General features: G+C 38.1%; 2 protein-coding genes across 2 annotated transcripts; both read left to right on the forward strand.

The window, feature by feature from the left end:
• Nucleotides 1–710: 710 nt before the first annotated feature.
• On the forward strand, nucleotides 711–3,396 carry LOC119514239 (magnesium transporter protein 1-like; the record flags this gene model as incomplete). The annotated part of the gene is made up of 2 exons (XM_037809918.1): nucleotides 711–1,614; nucleotides 3,356–3,396. Coding segments are annotated over exons 1-2 (945 nt in total), but the record flags the coding sequence as incomplete, so codon positions are not given.
• Nucleotides 3,397–5,886: 2,490 nt separating this feature from the next.
• Nucleotides 5,887–7,372, forward strand: LOC119527575 (elongation factor 1-alpha 1). The gene has a single exon (XM_037827739.1). It carries the CDS (start codon nucleotides 5,920–5,922, stop codon nucleotides 7,306–7,308), a length of 1,389 nt encoding a protein of 462 aa, XP_037683667.1. The 5' UTR covers nucleotides 5,887–5,919; the 3' UTR covers nucleotides 7,309–7,372.
• The last annotated feature ends 7,111 nt before the right edge of the window (nucleotides 7,373–14,483 follow it).

Genomic DNA, 14,483 nt, shown 5'->3' on the forward strand with positions numbered 1-14,483 from the left:
GGAAACCCCGCAGTGTCTGACCCCCGTGTCCACACTGCCTCTAGCGGTGGCGCTGGAAATAGAGCAGGAGCCAGGGACGCTTTGCACAACGATCCTGTGAGGTGGGTGCTTCCCATCCCCGATTGGCAGGCGAGGAAACTGAGGCGCAGAGCGGGGAGGAGGGTGCCCACGGTCACATAATTAACAAGTGGTAGCGCCTGGGTGCAAACCTGGGTAGTCCGGCCCCAGAGGCCAAGCTCAGGTTTGATGGATGAGAGAGAAAGGAGCCCCAGAAGAGTGTCTTGAGTTTTAAACTCCAGCAATTGGTGGAATTGGATGTTACCCTTAGAGAGAAGAAAGGTAGGAAGCCAACTGCTTGGCGGGCAAGTGAGGATGAGTTGGCTTTTGAAAAGTCTGAGTGTCGAGTGGCGGTCCCAGGCATTTGGAAGCCTGAGTCTGGAGCTCGGCAGAAAGACCGAGGCTAGACATTTCCTGGACTTCCTTGACTAGAGAACATTTTTTTCCCCCACAGAATATTTTCTAAACTCTAATGTATGTTCGCAAACCAGACCTGGATAGGAACTTGCGAGGTAGCTCTTGATATCATGTTTACCAGGATTAAAGAAGACAAGAAGAAAAAAGGTCTTGGATATTTTAATTGCTGTAAGAAATGATCGATTTGGGGTTGATATGTTTTTAAAAATTTTTATAACAGGAAGAAGTAAGCAAACATGGCAGAGCTGTGGTGGCATATACCTCTGACTGTAGTGGCCTTGCTGCTGGTGGCTCCCAGGGTTCCCTTGAAACCCACCCAAGGGAGGAGGAAGGTGATAGCACAAAAGGTCAGCCAGCTGATGGACTGGACCAAGAAAAACAGAGTAATAAGAATGAGTGACTTCATGTGCCATCGTTTCATACTAGATCCACCAAGAAACTACTATGTTATTGTGATGTTTACTGCTCTCCAGGAATTTAGACTGTGTGGAAATTGCAAACAAGCTGCTGAAGAATTTCAGATCTTGGCAAATTCCTGGGAACACCTTGGGGCATTCAACAAGATATTTTTTGCTATGGTGGATTATGATGAATGCCCTAAGGTCTTTGGAATGTTCCAAGTGAAGTCAGTTCCAACTTTCCTCCACTTTCCAGCAAAAAGGCAATTTACAGTAGACGACATTTATTGTTTGAAAGAAAGGGGTATCGGAGCTGAGCAGATAGCTGAATGGGTAGTGGAGAGAACAAACGTCAGCATCAGAATCCGACGGCCTGCAAGTTATCATGATCTCTTCATGTTGGGGATACTTTTGGCTCTCATTGGTGGACTTGTGTATTTACTGAAATGGAACAGGAAATTTATTTTTAGCAAAACGTTTTGGGCAGTTTTTGCTCTTTGTTTTGTGACTGTGATGACAGCTGGTGAAATGTGGACTCGTATTGAAGCAGCACCATACGCTGAAAGGAATCCTCACACAGGACAGATGCATTACATCCACAGAATGTATTACTCTCAGTTTGTAGGAGAAACATACATCATTTCTCTGCTTAACATGTGCATAACCCTGGGAATGGTGATCTTAGATAAAGCTGCCACATCTCGCATGAACTTTCTAAAGAGGAAGATGATGTGTATGATCGGTATGTGTCTAGTTGTAATATTCTTCAGTTGGCTGCTGTCCCTCTTTAGATATAAGGAACTTGGGTATCCCTACAGCTTTCTGATGGATTGAAAAGGAACCTAGACTTAGAGACATCAAAGAAAGAAATTTGAAAAAGGAGCATATCGAATCAGAAAGATGTGAACTCACAACTTCTTTGAAGTGATTGGGATTTAACCAAAGGAGGCATGAAGTTCCCTGATAATAACAAGCCATTTACTCTCAAAAATTGGTGCAGTTTTATGGTGCAGTTCAATTTTCTACTGTTAGTAAATTTCATAGATTGCCTACTTAGTGAATTCCCACTATTAAAATCCCTAGAGGTACAACTCTTATCTAATCAGAACAATGTTAAAAGTACATTACTTAGTCACCTGATCTTATTCTATTATGAAAAATATCCAGACAAGGTATCCCACAGCTAACCACTACGATAACTGCATTATCTTTCCATGGATGTTTAATATTTGCACAGTCTGCTTTTTGGGTGGAGAGACCAATTGTATTATGTTGTCCCTGAAGTTGAAGCATCTTTCTTTGGAGTACACTTCCAATGCTTGGACGCAAATATGGTACTACTTCTCATGAGTCTTTCCTACTGAAATATGATACTATGCTTCTTGATAGTTTGTAGATATTACACACTAGTTAAACACCAGATTACAATTTTTCCGTGATTATTAACTACTTCTTATCTGAAAAGATTTCAGATAAATTCCTTTTCCTTATTTTCTTGCACTTCAGGTGGTCCCTCTCCAACAAAATATGGTGTTGACTTGAGCTTATTTTCCATTTAATTTGAGTCTCAGAGAAAAATAGGCATAAAGACAATTCAGAAGAGGGTGAACTTCAGTGAAGTTTTCATTGGAATTTGCAGGGGAAGCTGGTTGGCTAAAGTAGAGATAGAAATTCTTTCTCACTGCTGAAGTAATCAGTTCTCCCTTTAAGGAGATTAGATGAGATTTCTCTCACTGCTGAAGGCAATCTCCTTTGTTGATTGTGGATGTAATCAGCCATAGGTACCATCAACTAATGATTTATGTCCACGAAATACCCTCACGGTAACAATCAGGCTGATGCTTTCTTGACCAAACAACTGGACACCACGACCTAGCCAAGTTGACACATGAACTTAACTATAACAAGGAACAGGATAAAATATCAAGTTATTTCTAGTATGTAGAAATGCAGAACTGAACATCCTAAATGCTGTTTCTTTCCCTTTAAGTGGAAAAGCAAGGTACAAATTGGAAGACTTTTTTTTTTTTGTCTTTATCTTCCTTCATTCTGTCATATGTAGATAATCAAAGTAGAGTTCTAAACAGCTTACTAATTGTGCTTACCAAACACAAAGAAATTTACTGTTAAATCAAACATCCTTCTCTCTGATAAATTGCTATTTTAGAACTGTGAGAAGACCCGTGACTATAAAAATGTGTTTCAAACAATAATAACAAGTTAGTGTCACATTAGATTTCTGTTTTAAATTGGGTCCAACTTTTGTTATTTATGGTCAAGTAACCTTCCTCCAAGGAATAGTGGAGATTCTGAAGTTTTACAAAAGTGTTGTTTGCCAAAGGAGTTGGGGATAATTGCCTCGGCACAATTGTTTATTTTTAATGGTGGTGGTGGAGTGGAATCGTTGACTGCTCTCACTTTAATTTAGCTATTTTATGTTCATTACTCCAGAGGAAACTGCTTGACTTTTTTTTTTTCCCCAGTGTGCCGGTTTGAATGTATTGTGTCCCCCAAATGCCATTATCTTTGTGGTCTTGTGGAACAGACGTTTTGGTGCTGGTTCGATTTACTTGGAATGTGCCCCACCCAACTGTGGGTGGTGACTTTGGTGGGATACTCCTATGGAGGTGTGACCCCACCCATTCAGGGTGGGCCTTGATCAGTGGAGCCATATAAATGAGCTACTCAAAGAGAAGGAACAGAGTGCAGCTGTGAGTGACGTTTTGAAGAAGAGCAAGCTTGCTAGAGAGGAAGGTCCTGGGAGAAAGCCATTTTGAAACCAGAACTTTGGAGCAGACGCCAGCCATGTGCCTTCCCAGCTAACAGAGGTTTTCCGGACGCCATTGGCCATCTCCAGTGAAGGTACCCGATTACTGATGTGTTACCTTGGACGTTTTGTGGCCTTAAGACTGTAACTGTGTAGTGAAATAAACCCCCATTTTATAAAAGCCTATCCATCTCTGGTATTTTGCATTCCGCAGCATTACCAAACTAAGACACCCAGCTTACTTTTCTGTTGGTCTTGCACTTGACTCAGGCCAAATAAATTCCTGTTGAGATTCTTGAGGTTGAGACTTTCACGAGGCTAACTGGTTCTGCATAGCACACTAATCAGAGAGAGAGAACTGCTACTTCAATTCTACAGCTGCAGAAGATTTGCCCTGAAATTTTTTCTCCCAATTGATTTGCCCTTCTTTTCTTTAAAGACTACTTTTCATCCATAAGAAAGAAAAGAGCCTCTTGGCTAAAATTAATGGAATGTGGCTTTGCTGCATTCAAAGTAAAGTGTTATATTTTTGTGCATATTTTCAAACCAAAATCTAACACCTCTGAATTGTATAATTGAAAGTGAAGAAAATAGGAAATTTTAGGTTTATATGTTACCAGAATAAAAATTAAAAAAAAAACCCCATAGATCTGTACAGCACAAAAAGTGAAACCTAATGTAAACTACAGAATAGTAGAATCATAATGATTTTGTTTCATCAATGTAACAAACGTGCCACACTAATGCAAAATGTTAATGGGGATAACTGTTATGTGAGGGGGATATATGGGAACTCTGTACTCAATCTGCATGATTCTTCTGTAAATCTGTAATTGCTCAAATAAAACAAAACAAAACAAAAAACCCAGTTGTTACTTTAAAAAAAAATCTAAAGATCCTTAAATAGATAATAGTAATGCTTGTTTGCTAACAGTTTAGATGATGCCAATACATTTAAAAAACATTATTCAAAGGAATACCACACATGGCAAAACTTTAATAATCTAAAATCTTTATAACAGCACAAAAATAAATAAGAAAAATTAAACTTCCAAACCAGAAAATATAAAGATGATTAAACATTCTTAATTTTACATTTGTGCAAAATACAACAAACCAACACTGTCTGCATGATGTCTCCGACTGAAATCCTTTCTGGTGTACCATCAGAACTATCCCTATGTTGTTTCTGGTTTTTGCAGCATAATGTGCAGATTCAATTTAGCAAAATATGTTAAAGCAAAGGAAGAGTGATCGTGTAGTTTCAAATACTTAATTGGGCTATTTCTAAAACCATTTAGCAAAAAGTCCATTAAAATATTGTTTTGACTGAGAGTCAGACATTATATTTGGCTTCAAAATCCTTGAGTCACCAATGTGTTTGCTTTGTTTATATTATTGGTAAAGACAAATATTTTAATAGACAAAAGTGCAAGAAAAGTGTTGCTGTATAATGGCATTGCAAAGATCTTCACAGACTGTAGAATTGTTGAAGTAACTAAAGTGATAGGGATATAAGATACAGGAAATCAACTGTAAATAAAGCTTAAAAATTCTGTCACCTTTATGATAACATTTTATCATATATTGTAGAAATGTTCACATCCTTTCTGGCATTGACAGATTAATTCCCTAAATGCATCTGCAAGGTATGCAAATCACAACAGCTAAGAGGAATCTGTCAGATGATCAGAGAACTGAAATGTGGAGACCATGAACATTTATACTTCAAGATGTAAGCCCCCAACAAACCCAAAACCAAAAAACAAACCAAAAAAAGAAACCTTGGAATTTTACCTTCAGTCGGCCACCTCATTTCTGTACGTGTAAGTGTAGTGCTCTGAGTACCCTTTTCTCTGAACAAAGTTTCAAGCAGTTGAGCTCTAATATACTTAAGTGATTTGTTCTCTCCAGTTTAGCCCATCTTTTTAATCAAGGCAATAGGCTGATTATGGTCTGCCTCGATAAACCACAGTGCTCTTCTGGTGCTATACTTATCTGCATTGTAGCCTCTGTGGTTTTTCAGAGCATGGCTTTTGTGCCACTGTTGAATTTCCCCTGCTTAAGTGTATGAATTTGGGTAAAAATACTGATGTTTTCACTTTTTCTATACCAGTGTAGTTACTTGGCAAAGACTGACATAAGTGTGATCCTCTTCAGGTTTGTCAAACATCAACTGACACGTGTAGTTTCAAAAAACACCTGTCGCTTTTTTTTTCGCAACGGGTTTGCCGCCGGAACACAGGTGTCGTGAAAACCAACCCTGATTCTTAAGCCAAAATGGGAAAGGAAAAGACTCATATCAACATTGTCGTTATTGGACACGTAGATTCGGGCAAATCCACCACTACTGGCCACCTGATCTACAAATGTGGTGGAATCGACAAAAGAACCATCGAAAAATTTGAGAAGGAGGCTGCTGAGATGGGAAAGGGGTCCTTCAAATATGCCTGGGTCTTGGATAAACTGAAAGCTGAACGTGAGCGTGGTATTACCATTGATATCTCCCTGTGGAAATTTGAGACCAGCAAGTACTATGTGACCATCATTGATGCCCCAGGGCACAGAGACTTTATTAAAAACATGATTACAGGCACATCTCAGGCTGACTGTGCTGTCCTGATTGTTGCTGCTGGTGTTGGTGAATTTGAAGCTGGTATCTCCAAGAATGGGCAGACCCGTGAGCATGCTCTTCTGGCTTACACACTGGGTGTGAAACAACTAATTGTTGGTGTTAACAAAATGGATTCTACTGAGCCACCCTACAGCCAGAAGAGATACGAGGAAATCGTTAAGGAAGTCAGCACCTACATTAAGAAAATTGGCTACAACCCCGACACAGTAGCATTTGTGCCAATTTCTGGTTGGAATGGTGACAACATGCTGGAGCCAAGTGCTAACATGCCTTGGTTCAAGGGATGGAAAGTCACCCGTAAGGATGGCAATGCCAGTGGAACCACACTGCTTGAAGCTTTGGATTGCATCCTGCCACCCACTCGTCCAACTGACAAACCCTTGCGTCTGCCTCTTCAGGATGTCTACAAAATTGGTGGTATTGGTACTGTCCCTGTGGGCCGAGTGGAGACTGGTGTTCTCAAACCGGGCATGGTGGTCACCTTTGCTCCAGTCAACGTTACAACTGAAGTCAAGTCTGTTGAGATGCACCATGAAGCTTTGAGTGAAGCTCTTCCCGGGGACAACGTGGGCTTCAATGTCAAGAACGTGTCTGTAAAAGATGTTCGTCGTGGCAATGTGGCTGGTGACAGCAAAAACGATCCACCGATGGAAGCAGCTGGTTTTACTGCTCAGGTGATTATTCTGAACCATCCAGGCCAAATCAGTGCTGGCTATGCACCTGTGCTGGATTGTCACACAGCTCACATTGCTTGCAAGTTTGCTGAGCTGAAGGAGAAGATTGATCGTCGTTCTGGTAAGAAGCTGGAAGATGGCCCCAAATTTCTGAAATCTGGTGATGCTGCCATCGTTGATATGGTTCCTGGCAAGCCCATGTGTGTTGAGAGCTTCTCTGATTATCCTCCTCTGGGTCGTTTTGCTGTTCGGGATATGAGACAGACAGTTGCTGTGGGTGTCATCAAGGCTGTGGACAAGAAGGCTGCTGGAGCTGGCAAGGTCACCAAGTCTGCCCAGAAAGCTCAGAAGGCTAAATGAATATTACCTATAACACCTGCCACCCCAGTTTTAATCAGTGGTGGAAGAACAGTCTCAGAACTGTTTGTCTCAATTGGCCATTTAAGTTTAATAGTAAAAGACTGGTTAATGATAACAATGCATCGTAAAACTTTCAGAAGGAAAGGAATGTTTTGTGGACCATTTGTTTTTGTGTGGCAGTTTTAAGTTATTAGTTTTTAAAATCAGTACTTTTTAAATGGAAACAATGACCAAAAATCTGTCACAGAATTTTGAGACCCATTAAAACAAAGTTTAATGAGAAAAAAAAAACAAAAAAAACAAAACAAAACAAAAAAAAAAACACCTGTCAACTAACTAGTGCTACTTTATGTCAGGAACAAGATCCTTTGAGAACACTGTCAAGGCTGGACAGTCTGGGGACATATAGCTGGGTGAAAACTGGGATGGGACTACATAACAGCAAGGAAGGGATTAGACTTAATTCTCTGTAGGGTCAAGAGAAATTATGAAGTGACAAGTTTTTAATATTTAAACCGAATTCTTTCAAAGTAGTGAGTAACACCCAGGCAAGGAGTATGTCCTCAAAGGGATTCTGGTACAGTGATGGCAAACAAAAAAAAAATGCCTGTGCAGGCCAGGTAAAGAGTGGAAGGGACTGTGGAGAGAGCCTGCTCCACCCAAAACGGGCAGCCACTACCCAGCCTCCCCTGATGGCAGTCATGAAGGAATATTGGTCCTGAGTTGCCAGATCTCATTTTCCAAGAGAAGACAAAATCTAGATCTTTATGTGAGGTCTTCTGAGTTTTTAAATGTTGGCAACTAATAAAGATACTTTAAACACCAAAATAAATTATTCACAGGCTATAACTGTCGTACCAATTTAAGAACTCTGATTTTCATCCAATAGCTTCAATTGTAAAATGAAGGGAAGTGATATGCCTGAGTTGTACACTTGTGATAGTTGAGAGCTTGTTTCTAAAATCTTAGTCCTATGTTTTCTTCCCTATTATACCTGGGCTGTTTTTGCCCACTTCTAGGCCTGTGAAGATTCCCCCAGTTTATTTGTTTTTTTTTTTTCCTACCCACTCTTAAATACTTTTCACTTCCCAGTAGCGTTTGTAAGTTTACCTTCTTGCCTCCCCTCTTTCCCCTCCACCTGATGTCTTTTATTTAAGAAGGGAAAATAGGGAGGCGGAGGTAGGCAACCTCTTTAAAACCTGAGCTCTGTCCACGTACCCAGCATTGTTAGACACTTTCCATACATTGCTTAATGCCCCAACAGCCCTGTGAAGGAGCTACTTTTATCTTCTTTTACAGTGGAGGATTTAGAAGCACCAAGGAAAATGCCCAGAATGTCATGTAATCAAGGTTTGAACTCAGGACTTTGATTCTGAAGCCTAAATTTGTTCCACTGTATCACACCAACTCCCTTTACCTAAGTCTGAAGAGCTGTAATGATGACCACACAATAGAAAATTTGGAGCAAAGCTTTTTCTTTTTATTGCAGTTATTAGTGAAAGTTACACTTCAAACTGAAGCTAAGCGGCACTAAAACTTTTTTTTTTTTTAAATAAAGGATTAAAAACAAATACATCATAGAACCCTTCCAGTATGAGAAACGGCAGAAAAAAGAGGAGTGTTTCTGCCATAGAACATTTTAGTGAGAGTTTTGGCTCAGAATTATACAATTTCTTTAACATAAAATATAAGTGACTGAACTGTTAAAAACTCGCTTCTTCAAATTTTTCAATCTCAACCATAAGTTTTTGTAGTAATTTTTTTTTGGAAGATAATTTGACTGAAAGCAGAAAATTTACTACCAAAATTTAAATACTGAAAACAAACAATTTTGTTAAAAAACTTTGCCTTCTGCTAATCATAATTACAGTCTTCAAGGAGTTAAAATGACAACGAAATCCAAAGCCTGGTCCCCAAGTACACAGTGATAGGATTCAGCATTTGGTGTTTCTAATTCTGGATTCATGATTACATATATATTATAGACTTGCCCATCTCCCGCCACCCCATATAAAGTTCCAATGTCCTTTTAATAAAACGTGGCAGTCAAGTTTAGTATCATTCAAGATCGTATTGGTTCCTATAGCAAATGGGACTCACTCCATTGTTTAATGTTACTGTGTGACGAACATTAAGAAAAGAAAGTTTGTAGATAAGCATTTTGAAATTCTGCAATCATTAAGTAACTACCATAAATTGGTCTTACTTATGAAAAGCCAACAAAAAGATAAGGACTGATGAGCATGAGACAGGGGACAGGGAAGATGAGGAAGGAAGTTTTGAGAGTCCCATCATTTTACCATGCTGAAACTGGGTATCAGTTGAAATATTTGGCAAGAAGAGTTAGTTTGGAAAGGAGGATGGAGAAAGAGGTTACTCTGATCTTATGTAATAATTCAATTTCAAAACATACTGGTATCAACCCCTTAAAATAGTAGCTCACATTACAATACAAATAGGCACACACGGTCAAGATGGTTAAAAAGTAAAATTTAAAAGGCTATTTATCCATCTGCAAGACATTTTGCAGGTGCCTCCACCCTCCCTACATGTCCTATATTTACATTTTATTCCTCAGAAAAGCCCCTTTGAAAAGAGTGCTATTTCCATCTCCATTACTTAGGGTTAAAAAATAAAAAGCAGCAATCATCTAAAGTGGAACAAGTTAGCAACACTTTGGGGTGTGCGTTTGTGTGTACATTGTGTGTAATATAAATGTTCTTTAGAGAAAGTTTTAGTCCACTGGAATGATCAGATTACAATTTTAGTCCCCCAAATACTAAAGAAACACTTTTCACTTTTCCTATATAAACTTATGTAACAGATAAAGTGTTATACACATAGGATATTTACACACACACACACACACACCACTGCTTCCCACAGCCTATGAATCATGGAATACCCTTTGCAGGGATCCACATACTAGTCCATGAGAATGATCTCTATTCACACGACACAATAATACTTTTATGGGTCCATAACTGAAGAGACATTAAAGCTACACATTACAGCAAAAATTGTTTAAAGTATTCCCGATATATTATAAAGACAATATTTTTAGCTATCTCACTTGAGCAAGAGGGATTATTCATTTTTAAAGTATGAATCTCCCCAAGTTTTCATCTTCAGTACTTGCAATTCTCACTATCCTATAAAACCAAGACGAACACCACTTATGTTAGCCGTTAATTAGGAAAGCCCAACTGCCTGCAACAAGGGGAGTTCAGCATCGACAGTTAAAAAAATAAACGTTGAATGCATCCATACCCTGTGCACCCAAAATGCATCTTTTTAAAAAATCCTGCTTTTTTGCAACAAGGGATTATTTACACACACTGTGATGGAGTGCCCTTTGTTGTATCCTAGAAACAGAAAGCCTCATGGGGGGAATGGGTAAACCTGTTGAAATGTAAGGTCCTGCCCATGATCCAGGAAAATGACTGGGTCGGAAACCAGTATCTTTGTGATACCACCTGCAAGTGCTCAGAATTGAATTAAAATGAAGAAAAATTTTCACTGTATTTTAACTTTTATAGGACAGGATGCTTGGAGTTTGGAAAGTGAGATTCACAACTGTAAAGCAACAAAAAGTGAAATAAGTACACTTTCTTTCTTAAAATGTAACTCCCTACTCTAAAAAAAGTTAACTAAAATCTGCCAAGAAACAAGGGGATAACTATCTGGTTGTAAAACAGACCCTGATGCCAACATGTAGCAAAAGGCAAAGTTATTTTCTAAGTATCTAGTGATTTTATCACATTAATCTAACTCAAAATACAATTGCAGCTGCCATAGCACCACTAAAATGAGTTTGGTTTTTGAAAAAGTTATACTTTCGCCAAGGATTATTATAAAGAAATTCAGCCTGTGCGCTGGATAACTGGCAGGGGAGGAACAGAACAGGATATGTTTGCAAGTGAGTAACACACCATAATAAGGCCTATGTTTCCCTTGTACCTATTTCATAAAATGATATATATAATTAAAGACACTTTCACAGAGGCAAACTGGAAAGAGATCCTTTATACAACAATATTCTGTTATCTTGAACTTCTCAATAGCTTTTCTTTTGGAGAACCCAAGCGCTTTCACAAACATTGTGTTATTATTACCTTGTGAGGTAGGTGAGGGCAGGTATTATCACTACCATTTTACAAGGGGAAATTAGGCACAGAGAGATTAAGGACACAGAGCAAATCAGTGGTACAGCTATGACTAAACTCCAAGTCTCTGGCTCATGTTCTACAGCCCTTTCTACTCTCAAAGGCAACAAGTTTTCAACAGTTTTCCAGGTGTGATCCTTCAAAAGTTCCTGTATTTGAAAACATGTCTTCTCCCTTACAGCCCATGCTTAACCTAGGAAATGGATTGAGTTTTTAAAAATAATTTATATACAATTTTGCTTACACCAATAGGGCAGATGTGGAGAGATCTATATAACTGAAGTCAGAATAAATAAAAATGTAAATTGAGAGGAAAGAATAATCTGAGTATTAATTCATTCAATATATATTCTTTTATATTTCAGAAGCCATATGTCATAATAAGTATCACCAACTTTTAAAAGTTTAAATCGGGGTTTGATTCACTAAAACCAGAAGCCATATCGATTTCCCTTAAGAATATGGGGATCTCTATTGCAGAAGATTGAAACATTGACTTCCAAGAATAATTTTCTTTTATCCCTTGGCTATAACACATCATATGCTAAATGTCTATTCTATACCCATTATCCCTCTATAGTTAACAAAAAAATTCTACAGCTAGAGATAGTATCTGCAGCATTAACACTTTCAATTTTAATTCTCATTTAACTGAATAGGATTTCTTTGCATCTATATTAACTAAAGTTACATTCTAATGATTCTCATTTTATCTCTTTTTTGTTTTACCCCCTTTTTCTTAACTTCGGGGGAGGGAAAAGAAAAATCGCACAATTCATAAATGGCATTAAACCCTGCTTATGTTACAAATCAAAAAGGTGGCATTCAAGTAAATCAAAGAGTGGTATTTCAGAGGAAACAAACTTTAGAACCCAAACATGAAAATGTACTAAAATGGTCTCTCAATCAAGCAATAACTTGTGGCATGTGATCCTCCTTCCCCAAGTGATTAAAAACTCTATTATTTACCCATAGTAGAATTCTACACAAACTGCTTCAAAATTCTTTTTTCTTTCTTTGCTAAAGAGTCTAGTAGGGTCGTACCTTAGGCTAAGAAATGAGAAAACTCTGGGAAAACCTTTTAAGATGCTTGTAGGAAAAAAATATTGGAGGTTTGGTTTAGTGCTCACTGTCCCTGGTTACTGAATTAGAAAAAGAGCATATGCACATTTGCAAGGTCATCATCAATAATACGAGATCATTCCCTTTTAGTGAAGCAGGGAGATCCATGCAGTTAATTACCACTGGTGATCCAATGATCTTTCTGTCTATTCAGGTCTGCTGTTACTCAAACCAAAACATTGTCTTGTTAAAATCCCTGGGACCTGTATCTATGGACCCGGTTGGAATGTCTAAGCCAGGCAAAATTCCTCCTTTTTTAAGTGTTTTCCCCAAATCCTTCATCAAAAACATTTTCTTTACAGGAAAGACTACCTTATCCGGAAAGGCCCTGCTTGCTGTGTTTTAGGTAAAGGGGAAAGCTGGAGAAGCTGTGTTGATTGCAACATCAAGATTCTATTTTTTAAGGATAATCATTTAAGGATAATCACTTCACTTCACTTCTTTATTATAATTCAGAAGCAATTTCCAAGATTTCCTCAATTTAATGAGAACAGATGCAGCTTTGGGTCTGGGACAACAACATAAAATAAATTTAGATTACAGAGGAAATCTCAGGTCTCTTCTGTAGGTTCAAATAGCAACAGGTGCTCTTTTACCATGTGGCTGTAAGAACTCAGTAAATATTAAACAATTATAAGGTTTCTGCCCAAGGATTCCAGCAAAGAAACCTTACCCTCATTCCTCCCCAAACTACATACTCTCACAGTCCCACTAACCTATTTCTTTACAAACGCCTCGTTTTCCCAGGTTCTATAACAGAGTCACATCTGCAACATTTTTGCAGAAGGAGCCTTCTTTGGTTCAAAAATATTATTAAAGGGCCAAATAAAGCATTTTTGTTTGTTTGTTCTTCCAACTAAAAGCCATGAAGTACAGATGAAAAGTTTTAGGCACTAAATACCAGAGTAATCTCCCTCTCTAGTCTCTGGCACAGCCTCTTTAACTTCCAACATAAAATTATAAATGTACACACGGTCAATTACAAAAAAGAATATACCAAAAAAAGCAAAGTCCTAATGATCAACACTCCCATCTGTTTTCTACTCCTGACACCGTTGGTGACAGTTCTTTTTCAGAATCAACTATTACTGCACAAATATTTCTTTCTTCAGAGGTGTACTATAAATACGAACAAGTCACCAAGTACTTCACTGCGGTAATGTGCTTCTGATGCCAGGTACCCAGATTTGTGGAGCCAACTAGTCAAAGCAGCAAAATAAGTGGCATGTGCCAGGTTGCTACAAGCTTTCTGAAGGAGAAAGAAAACACAGGAATATTTTTACTTGAGGCAGTCTTAAAAATGTTGGTCTACAAGAATTACAGGCCTGTTGACCTAGCATAATGTTGAAATATAATGAATACAACTATTAAAGTGATAAACACAATAAATATCTTTGAACAGAGTAAGAATTTAAAAAGGGGGTATATGCTGGCAACAAAAATATATCTGACTCCTTGAAACATTTAGTAGTAACAAATTCCTATAATCAGAGTACCAATATTCAGTCATTACTTGCTGTGGGGGATGAAGGAAGTAGCTCAAAATAGTATATTATATAGAAAACTAATTTAACTGGCATAACCGCAGAAAGAAATGATATGGCTAATGTCTATGAAATTACACGCTATTTCACTTTTTAAATCGTAAAATTTTGTGGAATATAAAAATAACATTTTCCCATTCGTAACTGAAAATTTCCCATCTCCCCCTCTCAGTTGAAGAATAGAGTATAGTAAAATGTCATACATTGAGCCCCAATAATTTAGAATTTAAAACTCAGAGGATGGAATAAATTTATCTTTTAATCTCTTACAGGAAAAAATGGCTTACTAAGCAAATTCATAGTGTAAAAATACAATGGAAATATTTTACCTGCTTAAGAGAAT

Source organism: Choloepus didactylus, chromosome 2 (genome assembly GCF_015220235.1).
Source record: "Choloepus didactylus isolate mChoDid1 chromosome 2, mChoDid1.pri, whole genome shotgun sequence".
In the NCBI taxonomy this organism is placed as follows: domain Eukaryota; kingdom Metazoa; phylum Chordata; class Mammalia; order Pilosa; family Megalonychidae; genus Choloepus; species Choloepus didactylus.

Excerpts from the sequence above, each read along its gene's own strand:
- LOC119527575 (XM_037827739.1), top strand. The coding sequence starts at position 5,920 with ATGGGAAAGGAAAAGACTCATATCAACATTGTCGTTATTGGACACGTA.